At 28.4% G+C, this 17,772-nt stretch overlaps 1 protein-coding gene across 1 annotated transcript in view; it reads right to left on the reverse strand.

Annotated features, from left to right (window-relative positions):
* The window catches only part of LOC122268403 (protein RRP5 homolog), an 86,807-nt gene that overhangs the window by 59,528 nt on the left and 9,507 nt on the right, over positions 1-17,772 (reverse strand). The window contains exons 4-9 of the mRNA XM_087155479.1: positions 17,573-17,740; positions 12,909-13,064; positions 7,805-8,026; positions 6,482-6,550; positions 4,471-4,572; positions 63-257 (exon numbers count right to left, since the gene is read on the reverse strand). Coding sequence (XP_087011605.1) covers positions 63-257; positions 4,471-4,572; positions 6,482-6,550; positions 7,805-8,026; positions 12,909-13,064; positions 17,573-17,740 — 912 coding nt within the window. The remainder of the gene's footprint in view (positions 1-62; positions 258-4,470; positions 4,573-6,481; positions 6,551-7,804; positions 8,027-12,908; positions 13,065-17,572; positions 17,741-17,772) is intronic.

Here is a 17,772-nt window from a genome sequence, read left to right on the forward strand (position 1 = left end):
TTAGCGTATACTTGAAACCTTATGAAAATATTACCATAAACATTAAAAACAAAGTTATTTACCTTTACATAACCCATGCTCTTTTCAAATTTGAAGAATAATTTTTGTTGATGAAAACAAACAAATTTTGCATTTTTAATTTTGTCATACTTCTCAACAGTAAAAAAGGCATCAAAAGTCGAAGGAGTTGGCAAAGAACCCAAATGTAAATACAATACATTTGTAACTGGATGCACATACAGTACTGTTCCAAAAACCTGAGGGGGAAAATACAACAATTAAATGAGAAAGCAATAGATTTAATAAAATCTGTATTTTGTAAGTAAACATCTAAAATTCTTAAAAATGAAATAGCAAGAATTTGGCTATTTTTAGGGATTTCTTAAAACTTTTCACTAGGCTAAAATTAACATGAAAAAACATAGGAAAATAACAAAATCATTTTTTTTTTTGCATCATTGAACTTTCATTTAAAATAATTCCTTATTATTATTATTAAAAGATTACTTTATTCAGAATTTATTATTTTTCATTATTAATTAAATCTTAAAATCCATGAATAAAGTATGAAATAAAATTACAGTACCATTTGGACAAGTAGTATGGTCAGACAAAAAATAAGAAAAAGTGTGATATATACTTAAATGCAAAATATAACAAAAGTTGAATACAGAACACAAAAAAGAACAGTTTAATAACTTTTGATCTTAAGATAAGATTTCCAAATACTAAGGTACAATATTAATAGTTTGAGAGTATAACCTTAAACATGCTCCAAAATTTAGACAATTACCGTAATTTAATTATCAAAAAATCTTAGCATTATGAAAAAAAAAGGGGAAGTATGTTTACTCAGAGAAAGTACAATTTTGTTTCTGATTTTGTAATTTAAAATAATGAGCATTTTAGAGGTTAGATCCTTGAACCATTAAGATTGCATTTTAGTGTGTTTAATGTTATTAATGTGCTCTGTTTTTTAATTTGCACACTGTACAAGTATAAAAGTTTTCTTTGCATGCCTGGTGTTTCATACACAGTTGCACAACTAGTCTACAGCGCTCCCTAGGAAAAATAAAAATGTGTACTGTTTGTTTTTATGGAGAAGTCGCAATGAAAATATTAGTACTTAAAACCATTTCTTTTAATCATGCAAGGAAAAAATTTTGTAACAAATGCCACAACGTTTACTGTCAATTATAATTTATTAAAACGGAATAAGAGTAATAGAAGATTAATAGAAATTCTATGGAAGACCATTAAATATTTATTTCAGTTTTTTATTAAAGTCAAAAGTCAGATGAAATTTTAGTTTTTACTGATTATAAGTATTTACTGATCATAATTTTATAATGCCTAATATATATATTTTTTTAATAAATATAGTAAATAAATGTTTGTGAAAACAAAAAGATTAATAAACTTGTTCCTTTTATATTACTGCATTTATATTTTATAATGCTTGGGTTAAAAATTGTGAAACGTTATGTATAAAGAAGATTCAAATATGTATTAGTGATAATGCGTTATTTAAATTTAATATAAAATACATATAAATAAATTAAAATAACTTTTTGGATTTATTTCTAGTTTGAAGCTTATACAACACTCTTTAATAAATAAAAATATTTGTACAGTAAGTTTATGAGCACTAAATCAATAAAACCTAATTTCCCCCGGGTTTTTTCAATAAAACTCAGGCAGATGGGTTGGGTTTTTTCAAACCCTGAGAAAAATTATACAGAGATATATAGCATGTAATCGAAATTAAATTTCAAACATTTAAATGCCAATATCTTGTTTTGAAAAATTTAAATTAACAAATGTATTTTGAAAGTTTACTCACATTTCAAATTTAAAATCTAATTAAAACTTCTTCAGGGGAAAAGTCACTATTGTGAGTTAATATGTGATATATTTCTTTAATAAGCAGAAACATATGTTTTTATTTTATTTACTACAGAATGTAAACTACTCTTTAAAAATTATTTTTGTCTAATCTATTTTGAGTGCTTAGAAAAATTAAATTGTGGAATAGTATTCAAAACAGTGGAATGTAACTTATATTGCTCTACTTTACTATGCTTACATAAACATATAAACAGTAATATGCTTTCTAATATGGCTTACCTTTTAATTATGAGTTTTAAAGAAGTTTGAAATGCAAAGCATATTGGAAACCAACCACTTGGCCAAATATTTCAATTCAACTGAGATGAAAGGACGTGACAATATATGAGGGCATGACAATATATATCACCATGTTGCTTAGGATTGTGTAAATAACACTGAATTTTTAGGGAGCCCACTTCTCTTGGTAAACACAATTTTTTCTGCTTTTAAAGGAGAGGGAAGGTGTAAGGGGTGCTAAACTTCCTACAATGTGAACAAAATAGCATCTTTGAGCAGATGTAAAAAAAACTTCCGGTTGGCAAGTTTTTGACACATGACGGTTTTTACCGGTTATTACCATGATTTTTACCGTCATGTCAAAAACCCCTCTGTCAAAAACTGTCAAAAACCCATAGTTTGGATAAAACTGTATTTTTATTTGAGTTTAACTGCTTATAATTTAAAATTAATTCATTTTTTTGGCAATAAAATTTAAAACAAAGTTGCTAAAAGATATTTAAGAACAGATTCTTGCATTTTCCCAATATGATTATATCAAAACATACTATTTGAAGTAAAATATTAGGATACTAATCAAAATTTTCAACATTTCCAAGCATCATTTTGTTGGGCATATTACATTACTGAAGAATGCCAAGATTGATTACTTTCATTCATAAAATCTTGCTTTGAGAAACACATGTACACATAAAAAGAAAGCCTCATAAAATAAACTTTTCTTATCATTTTTGTTTTCAATATTTTACACAGAAATGAGACATGAAAAACACTGGGAAATCCTTTTAGAGTTTCCTTGCAACATTGCACTAACCTTTTGTTATCATTATCCTCAATGATTTCGAATCCTCATTATTCTCAAATTTTGGACTCATCCATACTAAACTCAGAAATCGACTGGGCAATGAAAAATGTGCAAAATTAGTCACTTACTATCGTATGCTTCGGCACAGTGACCCCGACTACTGAACATATAATTTTGTTTGTAATTAAGTTTTGTTCAATGTGCTTTTTCAACTGAATAAAAGCTTTTAACTTGACAAAATAGCAGTATTTCTTGACATAGAGTTTGTTAGTAGTTAGAAGTTTTGTTTAGCTTATTTCTAATATTTAAGAAATGCCAAATTTAAATTCTTCATTTTAGTTCCTGAATTTATTAATAGTTCCAAGCTTTTTTGTTTGTTTGTTTATTTCTAACAATTAAGAAATGCAAAATTTTGAATCCTTTGTAAATCAAGCTATAATGATAAAAGTAAGTATCACTATTTTCAATAAGTATACTACAATATTTCTGTATGAATGTATATCCTTCTATAAGAATACGTGTATATAGTTGCAAAATCAATAGCAATCATTTACAACAATAATTTATAAAGGCAATTATGTGAAAATAATATATTGTCCGCTATATGCCATAAATAAAAGGAAACGGTAGGTTTTTGACAGTTTTTACCGGTAAAAACACGTTTTTTACCACTGTCATGTCAAAAACCAGTTTTTGACGGCAAAAACCCAACCCTGAAAGGCAAGTCTTTGAAATTAGATAATCCATATATAAAAGTGAGTTTGTGAAGAAAGGGAAATTATGGGAATAAATGCATGTATTAATTTTAAATAGTAAGTGTCATGATAAATAAGTATTGTTTCCTAAAAAAGCTAGAAAGAAGTATCTTAATAGTTTATTATTAGGGAAAATAATTCCTTCAAAAACATTATTTTCTTATTTTTACTTTTGAACGTATTTTCTCACAGAAAATTATGATAAACTAAAAATTTTTGCGAAAAATGCTACTAAAATTTTTTTCCACAAAAATTGGGTATTAAGTTAATATTCCTGGATATCTAAGGTTTATGTAACTAAACATTAAGAAAGATTTCAAGATTTAAAGTATTTACTATTTCAAATGAGGTAATATCCAGTAAAAACCGCTATTGAGCCAAACAGATTTAGCTGTACTTCTATAATTATAGGCAATTCTTGCTACATTTTAATAGGAAAAACAATTAGGTAAAATTATAATAAGGAAACTATTTATTAGTAAGTAAATAGAACTTCTTTTTTCTCCAGTACATTATAATATTAGTTCCTTTGAAGACATAAAGTACTGGTAACTTGTTCTAACTTCCACTACTCAAACCTGATTCAGAAAACAGCCAACCCCAAAGTAGCTGGAAACGAAAAACCAAGCATGCTGACTTGTGTTTGATGAAATAATTTTTCTTACACTACTTAATGGAATGCATTTAGCAAGATAAAAATGGCTACAACAAAATAGATAAGATTACTCAGCTTTGTTCACAACATTAAATAGCAGATATACTAGTAGGAAAATATTAATTTACTTCAACAGCTTCTTTAATTGATTTCTGACTCTTGCGAGCAGTTAGAACACTTGCACAAGCTTCAAAATTGAGGCATTTCATGTACAAAAAAGTTTCAGAAACCTGAAAAACAGTAGGTAAAATATTATATATAGATAATAAATTATAAATAAACTTTTGAACAAAACAGAAACAAAAAAAAACTTTTACTATATTTTGTTTAGCTACTTAACATCAAGGTTTAACATTACTCTTTAAAGATTTTGGCAGACCTTAAGTCATTAATATAATATAAGTTCATAAGTCAACCATTAAAACCCCTCCAAAAAAATACCATTTCTAAAATAAAAACATATAAAATATTGTTCTCTCTAATAATCTTTTAAAAAGATTGAAACTTTGAATTCTTTGGATGAGAGTGCAGACTATTTTTCATGGGACTCAGCAGATGAGAAAGAAGTAGAATCCATCACAGAGTGGGACCTATTTTACAACACTGTTAAAGTTATAGAATCTGACACAGATGATGTTCTGGAATCCTTAAACTAGTAGTTTTATAGTATGCTTTAAACTTTCTTATATTCTTTTACTTTAATTCAAAATACTCTTGAATTATTTATCTGAACTTTTCACATTATTAATTTTTTTCTGAACATAATTTAAAGTGTTGTTCATAAAAAACATTAATAAGTAAAGAAAATACGATAAGATAAAATGCGAAATTAACTGTAAATTGTTGCTATGCTTCCTAAACCTCTTAAATCAAAATTTTCCCCAAGCAGGCTTGCTGATATTTGGCAAGTGGCATTAACTTGATTAGTCTAACATGAGGAGGCTCAAATCCCAGTGATGACAGGTCATGATCAACCATCACTGGGATTAGAATGCGGTAAATTTCTTAGGAATTAAGAGCTCTAACCCCTGAGCAAGTGCTGTTAAGAATAAAACAAATACCACTTTAAAATATCACATTTTAAGGGATTTTAGAATAAACACTCCTAAAAGAAAAGTGGTGGAAAATAATATCTTCAAACATTAAAATAATATCTTCGGTAATATTTTCTGACTACAAGTATTAGAATTTAACAATAACTAATCTTTAAAATGCTTTTCTGAGTGCAATGTTAATGTTATTTATTACTCTGTCAGTTAAATTTGACAAACTATTCTGGTAGAATTCAAGTATCTTATATTGTGGTGTATGAGTTAAGTTTTCAAACCCCCCCAAATTTTATGAAATTTGGGGGTCAACTCATACATTCTTTACTCTTGAAATATCAATGCAATAGAAATGAATAACTCTGCATTAATTTATTTCTTTCAAAAACTATTTTTAATAAGTTATAAACAAAATTTTGCATTTTTTCTCATTATATTTTCTTAATGCAGAATTTTTTCTTAGAAACAATATTTAAAACTACTTTCAGGAAGAAAAAAAAATTCAAGAATAAGAAAAGATAAGATAATTTATTCCAGAGTATTTTCAAAAAACAGCACACAGAAAACCTTTAATACAGGTCATAAAGCTACAAATTTAAAGATTCCAGAACATGATTTGTGTCAGATTTAATAATGCTAGCATTGTTGTCAAACAGATCAACTCTGCAATGGATTCTATATATATATACATACTTCTACTCACATCTGTAGAATTCCACAAAAAAAAGAGCCTTCACTAACTATCCAAAAGAATTTGAAATTCCCCATTTTTTAAAAGATTTTACAATAAAATATAAATTTTGATATATTTTTTTTCTCAATTGTCAACTTATATACCCAACATAATATACAGTCTTCGATCAAAAATGCTAGACTTGTTTCAGTACAATAAGGCAGACTATTTAATAATTTAATTATTCTTATTATGTTGAATTATATAAACATGATGTTTTTGTAGGTAAATAGGATTTTGACAATTTGTGCTTTCCGTCACACTCTAAAATACAAGTTTGGTATAAGTTTCTCAATAAAACTGGCAAGCTTTGCCTATAAGCTTATCAGGATAGCAGATATACAGGGGAAAATAACATACCTCAGAAATATAAGCACTAATACGAGCACCTGGCAAAAGAGATGAAATTTTAACATCTTCGTTTGAAACCTAAAACAATGAAATAAGAAGCATTAAAATGTAATACAGGAAGAAACTTAGACTGAAAATCTATATTATCTCCAAAAAGAAATTTTATCTTTAAGACACCTGAGGGCAACTGTCAGGAAAGATCAGATCAAAATTGCTACTATAATTTAGAAGATCAAAGAATTTAGGAGTCGAACATTAATTGTATAAATTAAAATGAGAAATAGGCACATTTTTCTTCAGAACCTTGGTTTTATTTTAATTTGGATCCCTTCAAATTGCCTTGATCTATTTTATAGAAAAAAACTGAATAAAACTTTATTTTCAGAATTGTTGATTTCTGTTTCTAAATTGTCAATTCTACTTTCTATTTTTTTGTTCACTGTGTCAAACAGATAGAAATAATGTGCAATACGGATACAAATAATGTCACTTCGAAAGGCTTTGATAATGATCTCTCAAAATAGTTTCTCAGTTACAATAAATATAAAGAAATTATTTTTTTATAGCGATAAAACAGTAGTAAATCTTATAATTTCTTCTCTTTGAAGTGTTTAAGAAATAATTAAAGCAGAAAACTCTTTCAAGTTAATAAAACCATTGGAAAATATACCAGTTCCAAAATGCTATGTTGTTTCTGGACTGTTTGCTAAGTAAAAATTTAGAAAAATAAAGATTTATTAAAAAATAACTGTTTAAAAAAACTGGATTAAGTAAAAATTATATAAACGTAAAGCTAAAGGAGAGCAACAAAATATCATTGGTACAAAAAATCAAATAAAAAAAAACATGTATTTTTTATAAAATTTTAAAAAATATAGGCTTTACTAAAAAACTTTTTTCAGTAAAAATAGTCTCTAGAAAACAAAATTAAAATGCAAGAGAAAATTTGTACTCTTTTTCTTTAATCATTCAGAATCAGAGCCTGGTAACATGAAAACATTTCTTTGCAAAGGGTAGAGTATACTTAAAATGTTGACATCACATAGCCATTTATTAGAATTGATTGAAATAAAAAAAATAATGGTTTAAAAAAACAGGAAACTTTGATTTCTTATCACAAAATAAAAGCTATTATTAACTATAACCCCCCCCCCCAATTTAATGATATAAAATTTTATTTTTTGTAGGTTTTTAAGTAAAAGTTGATATAATTGGATTAATACTTAAAAATTTAACAGCGCTTTAGTTCACTCTGTAGAACTTATGAATTTCTGGTTGACCAGGAGTAAGAAGCATTCATGAAATGAAAGAATAAAAGAAAGCACAACTTACCACAGGAAAGGTATCTTCATAGCTAAGAAGGGTCAGTGTTATAACATTTCCAGTATTTTTCTGTTTTGGCAATTTATTGATGTACGAAGGAACTACTTGACCTAAATGCAACAATTTACTTGAATTAGTGCTCTTAAATGAGAGAAATCCTGTTAAACCATTAATTCCTGTTTCCATAACATAGCCATGATCCTCGATACTTTTTACAGCAGTGAACAATACCTAAAGTTAAAAAAAAAACGTAAAATTGTAAAAAAAAAGGTGTTAAAGATCATTTCAAGTTATAATGCATCAAATATTTGTGTCTCAAAATTTGATATTAATTTAACAAACGAAATAATAAATATAAGAAATAACATCATTCATTTCATTACACCCAAAAACATTGGTATTCATCTATTCATAATTTTATTTCAATCACTCAACTCATCTATCCATCATTTAATCTCATCAATCTTCACTGTATCCTCAACATAAGGTGAGGGGATTGCCAAAGTTTTGGTGTGATTCAGTGGTGCAATTTTACAATATACAATAACAACTTTATGAATTTGTAGCTGTTTATTACAATAATAAGCTTTCTTAAACCTAACACAATAAATTTATTACTATTAATATAAATTAAAATTATAAATTACCCTACCTTTGCAATAAAAATGAATATTTAAAGAAATTTTTCCAAAATTTAGTGAAAATGCATATAAAGCAGATTTAGAAATTGTCTTTGAAAACACTAATCTTCAGACACAGCAAATATAAATTGGAGCTGATTTGAAGTAATTTTTTTTTTTAAAAAAAGATGTCTATTTTTGAAAATTCATGAGGTAAACTGAAGCAGCAATTACACAATTCTATCAATCTACCCACCTTTAATCACCATAGATTTATACCACTGCATTATATCAAACAATCATGTCAACTTAATCCAATACCCCTAATTCTAGCAAATTTGGACAAGCGATTAATGATGAATAAAATACAATTATCGTAAGCTACATGTGACCAAATCATTCAAGTTTGCATTTATGTGACCATTTGACAGATAGCGCAAGTAACTTGGGAGAGCTGCTTGTTTTCAGCCTTACCCGAGCAGCAACAAAGGCAGGATGCAAAGTCATAAAAAATGTTCACCTGTGGAGGGAAAAGGGCAAAAAGAATGAATGGGTGGAAAAACAGAAAAAGCGGAGGGTTCAATATTTTTAAACATACTCTGGTCCTCAAATCACTCAAGTATATGAGATTTTTTAAAGCTTGCTCTGGTTCACGAATCATACAAGTATGCATTTATGTGACCACGTGACAGATAGTGCTAGAACATGGGAGAGCTGCTAGTTTTTGGCCTTACCTTAGCTGCAACAAAGGCAGGGTTCAAAGTCATAAAAAATTATACCTGTGGAGGGAAAAGGGCGAAAAGAATGATGGGTGAGTGGAAAAACAGAAAAAGCAGGATTTTAAACTTGATCTGGATCTCAGGGATATGCGAAACATAATTTTATACAGTTGAAAATAAGCTAGAGTAGCTAAAATAGCATATTATTGATGGTTCTACAATTCATACATACATGTGGAATCGACAGAAAACACACTAAAAATGGGTTCAGAAAGAAGAAGCGTTAATAAATAATCAGGAGAGACTGACGATGACTGATTCAGATATTTCCTTCGATGAATTTAAATTCAGATTTAAAATCATTTGTGACTATCTAATTAGTTTAGTTATCTATATCTAAAGCTATCTTTTACTATCTGGTTACTTAATATTTGGTTTTTTTCTTAAATTTATTCCTCTTATTTACTTCTAACCAGAGTTGGCCGTTGATTACAGTAATCGATTACAACTGTAATTGATTACAGATAATTACAGCTATGTAATCAATTACTTGTAATCACGATTACAAGTAATCAATTACTTGTAATCGTGATTACAACTTTCAAAAAATTTTGATTACAGCTGTAATCATGATTACAATTTTGATTACAGTAATCAATTACTTGTAATCAATTACTTGTAATCATGATTACAAGTAATTGCGATTACAAGTAATCACAACAAAAACGATTACAAGTAATCAAAATATATGATTACATGTAATTGTGATTACTTGTAATCAAACTATACGATTACAAGTTATTACGATTGTATACTATAGTCAAATTTTTTATGTAAGTATTCATGTGTTTACATATTTTTATGTACATAGAATGTATGCACGCATGAACGTACAATTTGCGATTCCTATACATACAATGTATGCACAAACGTTGTTTGTACGTACAATATTCATAATTATATTGTAATATACTTAATGCAATGCGCATATGCTTAGTACATATAATTATGCATTTATGATACATGTACGCATGTATGTTAGTTTGTACAAAAAGGCAATGTTTTGTATCTTTGTATACATAGACAATGTATGTATGAACGTATATGAAAATAATGTTTATGCGTTTGCATGCTTTTATGTACTTAAGTGCATATATTGTATAAATTTACGATAATAGCACGTATATACAATGTACGTTTGTATATAAAATTGTACGTATTTGTGTACAATATGTAAAAATGTTATTTAAAGGTACAATATATGCACTAATTGTGTAAATAAAATGCGTACATGTATACATGCATATTTATATGTACATCGATATATGTGCACGCAAAGTATGTACTTAAGTACAACTTACGTATGTATTTGTATAACTACATACTTTGTTAATACTTATGCACATGTAATGCATGGATGTACAAAAAATAGTTATATGCACCATGTATGCATGTGCATACAACATATACATGTACATAATTACAAGTAATGTACAAATACGTGCGTACATTTAAATATATGTAATTACAATATACACATACATTGTGCATACATTAAAAAAATTTATATGAGTAAAGTTATTAAAATTTGTTTTAAAATTATTCTAAGGTATATGAAACTCGACCTCATATTTTTTAGAAAGCAAACGATAATTTTATTTGGAATTTCTAAATATTAATTCCACACATAAAATTTACCGTTTTTCTTACCATTTAAAAAATTTTGATGAATCATGCATTATGTTATAAAAAAAAATAAATCTGTATTGTCAAACATTTCATGAAAATACCTGAAAATAATTTTTTATTCAGAGAATTTCAAAATGATATAGAACAATTAAAGCTGAAAACTAAATTTAAATATCGTTTGATTTTGTCATTTAACTTGCTTGAGTCATTAAAAGTTAACTTACATGCATTTTATTTATTGCATTGCACACATATTTAGACATAAATGTAATGTACATCTGCATACAGGTAATGTATGTACGCATGTACAATGTATGTACATACATTCATGTATTGTACGTGCATATATAGTACATATGGATATGCATACATGGAACATACGTGTATTGTACATGTGTGGATACATTCATTGTACATATATACATTGCACCATATGCATAGATAGGGATAGCATGCATGTACACATGTAAAATTTGTACGAAGGAATTATGCCCAATATATTTATGCACATACTTACTGTATATGTACACACATATGTACATTATATGAACATTATATGTTCATTTCATCATATGTACATTATATGAATATACATCTGTACGCTATATGTATATACATCTGTACGCTATATGTATATACATCTGTACAATATATGCATCTCAAATGTGTGTATGTACAAACGTTATGCATGTCGAATGCATGTATGAATATATGTGAAATATAAATACGCCCAATGTACGTACAATAGTTCACAAATGTATTATGCATATTTGGATACTTACATTGAGCATGAACATATTATGTACATGCTCAATGTACATAAATACACTGGACATGCATATCATGTACATGTATACATACATATATTGTACATCCTACAGATATACCTATATTGTAGATGCATACATATATTGTACTGTTCATAAATAAATTGCACATACATGCATGGGACATACATTGTACAGACAATGTATGTATATTCGTACAAACACAAGTACTTGTATATACATGCGTACATGAACATAGATATACATTTTACATACACAAATATTTGCATAAAATTCAGATATTCATTGTGTATAAATGTACATGCCTACATTGTTTGCACATACATACGTAATTATTATCTATATACATACGTACATATATTTTATACCTACAATATAAGTGTATGTACATGTGTGTGATACTAAAATGTCTGAACATATGCACTTGATAAAATCATATGTACATACATTTCAGTTACATTCATTTGTACATATACAAATACGTACAAAATGCAGTACATGTTAATACGTGCAAAATGTATCATTATAAAATACATTCTACTATCTACTGTAAAATATAATCATTTATAAGAATACAATAGTCTTGTAATCGTGTAATTAGATTACATGTAATCATAATTACATGTAATCAAATTACATGTAATCATGATTACATGTAATCATATATTTTGATTACTTGTAATCATAATTAATTATAATCGTTTTTATTGTGATTACTTGTAATCGCAATTACTTGGAATCATGATTTCAAGTAATTGATTACTGTAATCGACTATGTAATCATGATTACAGCTGTAATCAAACTTTGTAATCACGATTACAAGTAATTGATTACTGTAATCAATATTGTAATCATGATTACAGCTGTAATCAAAATTTTTGAAAATTGTAATCATGATTACAAGTAATTGATTACTGTAATCAAAAAATGTAATCGATTTCATTTTTGGCCAACTCTGCTTCTAACTAGCTTTTAATTCTTATTCAAATGTGTGGCACTGATATTTCATACTTTAAGTTAAAGGTAAATAAATTATTAAAAAAAACTTTATTTTTTAATTTCATTCACTCTCTTAATTAGACTTTTGCTGTCATTTCAGTATAATGACTCTCTTCTAACATTGTACTTTTGTAAAAATTTGGAAGAGTCAATTAATTGGTATTCTACAGTAAATTAAAAACAACATACATTCATAAACTCACATAGTATAAAAAATAGCAAATAGGTAATAATATTTTTAAAAAGAGAAAAAGTAAAGGAAACATTAGATAAATTCTTAATCAGGAGTTAACATACCATTTTCACGTACAATGAAGAAGCTCTTAAACCACTATTGACAGCTTCTGGATCTATTGATAAGATAATGGTAGGTTTCTTTGATGGATTGCGAATAATTTGTAGAACTTTACAAGGCAAAACGGCTCCTAGATTAAACATACTATGCAGAGGTATCTGAAAATTTGATACTTAAAATTGAAATTTAAAGAAAAAATTCACATTTAACATTAGACATATTTGATATGCAGTGTAACGTCCCATATCCGGACGTCCCTTTCCCGGAAGGATCGATTTCCCGGACACTTTTTAACAATCAAAATAAACAAACATCTCTTGATCTTTCCCTCCCCCCCCCAAAAAAAAGGAATCAGAAAAGACCACCAAGTCCGTGGAGTGACCATTAGTGACGCTCCTCTTCTGGAATGCAGGGAAAGAGGGTAATTTGTTTTCAATAGAGCACAACTGAGTCCCCTCCCCCCTTCTTTCCTATGCAGCTGGCTAGTAGATGAGGCATTTCCTGGAACCTTTTTACTGTAGAAAAGGGTAAACGTGGAGGGGGAGTATGTCCTTGAGAAACATTGTCCATTCAATATTTAGGAGGCGGGGAAAAAAAAGGGGGTAACATTCTTTCTTTAGCATTGACATGAAAAAGATTTCAAGACTCCCATGCCACTGAAATATGAATTTGACTAACAAAAGTCCTTTTATTCCAAACCGAGAACTAAATTAGATTTCTCCGAAATTTATTCCTTTTTTTCATGCAGTGCACCTGCAAATACATTATAGGAACAGGCGAATACCTTGGCGAAATAAGTCTTGCAAAATACTCTGAAATTAATTTCTCTCGCCAAATATCTCGTATTTAAAGCAATCTAACACGTCACATTTGTTCGTTTTTACCGATCTAGCATTTCTGAGTTAAGAACTTGTGATTATCGACAGCTTGCTTCTTTTAATTATTTTTATTAAGTTTTTTGACAAGTTATTGTTTTTTTAAGTTTTTAACTGCGTAATTTTTATTAAGTTTTAATTGAGTTACTGTTATTCGTGTTAAGTTTTTTTTAAAGTTATTTTTGTTTATTACCTTTTATTTTTCTTACGATGTCTTCACGTCCGTCGAAGAAAAGAAAAAATGTTTCTTTATCAATTAAAGAAAAAGTAGAGTTACTGAGAAAATTGGACATGGGCACTTCAGTATCTAAGTTGTGCGACGAATATAAAGTAGGAAAGTCTACTGTGTACGATATAAAAAAACAGAAAGAGAAACTTTTTGACTATTTTTCAAACTCAGACACACCTCTTGCAATGAAGTATCGAAAATATATACGAAATGCTAAACACGAGGATCACGATAGAGTTATGATTGAGTGGGTACGACAACGCCGTAGTGAAGGCGTACCGTTAACGGGACCAATGTTAATGGCTCAAGCAAAGATTTTTCATGAGGATATGGCCATTCAAGAGGAGTGCAGCTACAGCACTGGATGGTTGAAAGCCTTTAAAAAAAGACATGGTATGCGCCAGCTATCTATTTGCGGAGATCGTGCGGAAGCTGACACCGAAGCTGCTGAAAAATTTATAGAAGATTTTGAAGAATTAATTAAAAATGAAGACTTGTCACCAGAACAAGTATATAATGCCGATGAGACTGGACTGTTTTGGCGGTATGCACCCCGAAAGACTTTAGCCGCAGCTGAGGAAAAGAATCCAACCGGTGTTAAGGACTGTAAAGTAAGAATGACAATTATGGCGTGTGCAAATGCTTCAGGTACACACAAATGCAAATTGTTTACAATTGGTAAAAGTGAAAGAAGAAATAGCAGAAGAGAGGATTTCAACTGACGATTTAGTTAATCATTTAGATATTGCCATTAAAGGACTGGAACAAAGAGACTATATTTCTGAACAAGAAATCATGTCCCTTCATAGGATTAAGGAAAAATTGCTCAATAAGAAACCGAAAATGAAACAGCTTTCTTTAAAGGATATGTTTAAAAAATAAAATATTTATAGTGCCTACGCATTTTTTATTAGGAGTTTTTGATTTCTATGTAAGGTAAATAACTGATCTTTATTTTACGTAAGCATTATTTTTTTAATATTTTGTTTGATTTAAATCGTTGAGAAAAGCAATTTTTTTTCTGGTTTCTTGTAACATTAATTTAATTTTTTTTGTTGTCATTTTAAAGCTTTTTAAATGATTAGTTGCGATTTATTTACGTGATGTGTTATGGACTTATACTATGCTTATTTTAAAAATCAGAAGTTTTTTTTCCTTAGATGGTTGAGTCAGTAATTCCCTTTTCTTTAATGCATTTTATAACTGCGTATTTGGCGTAATTTTGATAAATAATCAATTTTCTATAATGCTAATGGTTAGTTGATTTTCCCGACGACCACGATAAATTGACAAATTATGTATTAAAGTTTAAATAAAAAAACAAGAAGAAATAACAGTTTGGCGTGTCGATAATCGTGACGTCGATTGTTGTTTTCAATAAGTACGATGGTTTTCTGTATTTTTTCTAAGTTAGTGTGGTCAATTATGTCTCGAGGTGTAATATTGCGCCAGATTATTTATTAAACGATTAAATAAAGCATAGTAATATTTAAACATTATTAATGAATAAAGAACAGACATATTTCGGCCGTTTTAGAATTCCGATGCAATTCTTTTATTCACCTCATTTAGTAAAGGATAGCTGTGTATTTTCTTTAAAAGATTTCTTTTCCACTTGTCAAGTGATAACAATCCTCCCCCTCTTAACCAGGCGAAATTAATATGCCCTTCCTTAACGTTGTTTTGACAACCACTAACGTGATTCTTTCAGTCCCACAAGAAAAAATAAAGATAACTCCATCAGCATGCCGCGCCCTAACGCTTGATTGATAACTTCCCCGCCCTCAACTTGAATGATCTCTTTACACATATTTTCTCTACACAAATAAGGAAGGAATGGATTTTTCTCCCCCACCTTAATGAATGACGGGGAATCCCGTTTCTTCCTTGAATCGTTCTAGTTCAAAATGGCGGATAGAGCAAATTAATATTTTCATTACTACTGTCAATTTTTTTTCGTTTTCTAAATTTTAAGCACTAATTATTTTTTTTCTAATATTTCGTTTTCGATTGATTAAATATCACATTCAAATACTAAAACATTATTGCCCAAAAAATAACGTTTATTTATTTTTTGCTTCTTAGATTCAGATCGTTTATTAGATCATTTTAAGCTTTGTTTATCTTAGGGGTGTATTATACGGAAAAATCTATTATCCGGACTTCGGGAAGTCCCACCGATTCCGGATACGTGACGTTCCACTGTATTTACTGAAAATTATTGAGTCATCATGAGTGAAAATTAATGATCTCTCTTAAAAAGAAAAAAAAATTTTTTTTTCTATGGAACAATCAAAATAAATCTTTAACAGGGTTGCCACTCAAATCTGGAAAAAAAAATTCCCTGTGTTTTCCCTGTACTATTATACACAATATATTAAAAGGAAACAACAATTACTGTGCTCTTTTGTGAGCTATATAGGGCTAACTATATTTATTAGTTTTAATTGGTGGGAAAACAGCTGAACATATTTAAATAATGTTATAGTAAGTGAAATAGTTTAGTATAGCTGAAATATCATGGCTAAATATCCCATAGATTACGCTTTGAGTGGGTACCATTTTTTAAAAGACAAAAATAAGAAACAAAATTCCCTGTATTTTCCCAGTTTGCAAGGAAAAAATCAAAATTCCCTGCATTTTCCCTGTTATTTTAGGTGATTTTTAAATTCCCTGTATTTTCCAGGTTTTCCCTGTTCTCCATGTAGAGTGGCAACCCTGTTTAAGAGAGAAGACCCCTTTTTAAGAATCTTAATCTTAAAAAGAGGTCAAAATAAATCTTTTAATTCACTTTGAACAACAGTAGACTTTTTCTTTCATTGCGATGAGCAAACAAACTTTAGTGATTAAGTGAAAAATATTGGATAAGATATTCCAAATAAAGTATACATATTTCTGGTGGTTAGTTTTTAGATGATTATAAAATTTCAGAACATATTTTATAATTAGGTTCAATACTTTAATTTTATGATGATCTTAAAGTGTCTAACCAAACTGCATATTGATTAAAGAAATTAAAAAAAATATTTAACGTTGTTAGTATCTTTCTTCCGGACTTAAATTATAAAGCTCGTTAATCACACACTTAAGCAAATGATTAACCAATTGAAGTTCAAAATGCATCACACACTCACAAGAATTATTTTTTGAACACATATTTGATAAGCACTTTTAAGTGTTATTTTCATTTACATTAATTAAAAATAGTTTTTCATAATAATGCAGTAGAAAAGCATGAGTTGAGTTTATTATTTATTTACTTACTCTTTTTATACACAAACATTTTAGTAAATAAAATTGTAAGAGCAGTTTTTTCTGGAATTCTACTATATACCCTTGAATTTTACTTAATGATTTTGCAACTTTTTGCATTGAGTTTTAAAGTTATACACACTTTTCAAATGAAACACAGGTTGAATTACTTAGCAATTTTTTAAATTTATTTAATAACATTTAATATTATAATGCAAAATCATTGAAAAATTGTAAATTAGTCATTAACGAGTCAATTATGTAACAGACATAGCAAATTGATATAAAAATTGCATAAATTAAGTCTTACTTCTTCAGTTGTTCCACTTTCAGAGAACTCTTTTAAAACTTCTGTATACCTATTACTAATATTTGTCACAGGAATAGTGCCCACTAGACAACCAGGTATAGACATCAAAAGACAATTGGACCTAATTTCAATAATACTTCCCAATAGAAGCATGCCTTCTCGAATAGTCTGAAATTTCATGAAAATAAATTAATGACTTG

This window comes from Parasteatoda tepidariorum, chromosome 11 (genome assembly GCF_982258835.1).
Source record: "Parasteatoda tepidariorum strain Cologne lab strain chromosome 11, Ptep-v5.0, whole genome shotgun sequence".
In the NCBI taxonomy this organism is placed as follows: domain Eukaryota; kingdom Metazoa; phylum Arthropoda; class Arachnida; order Araneae; family Theridiidae; genus Parasteatoda; species Parasteatoda tepidariorum.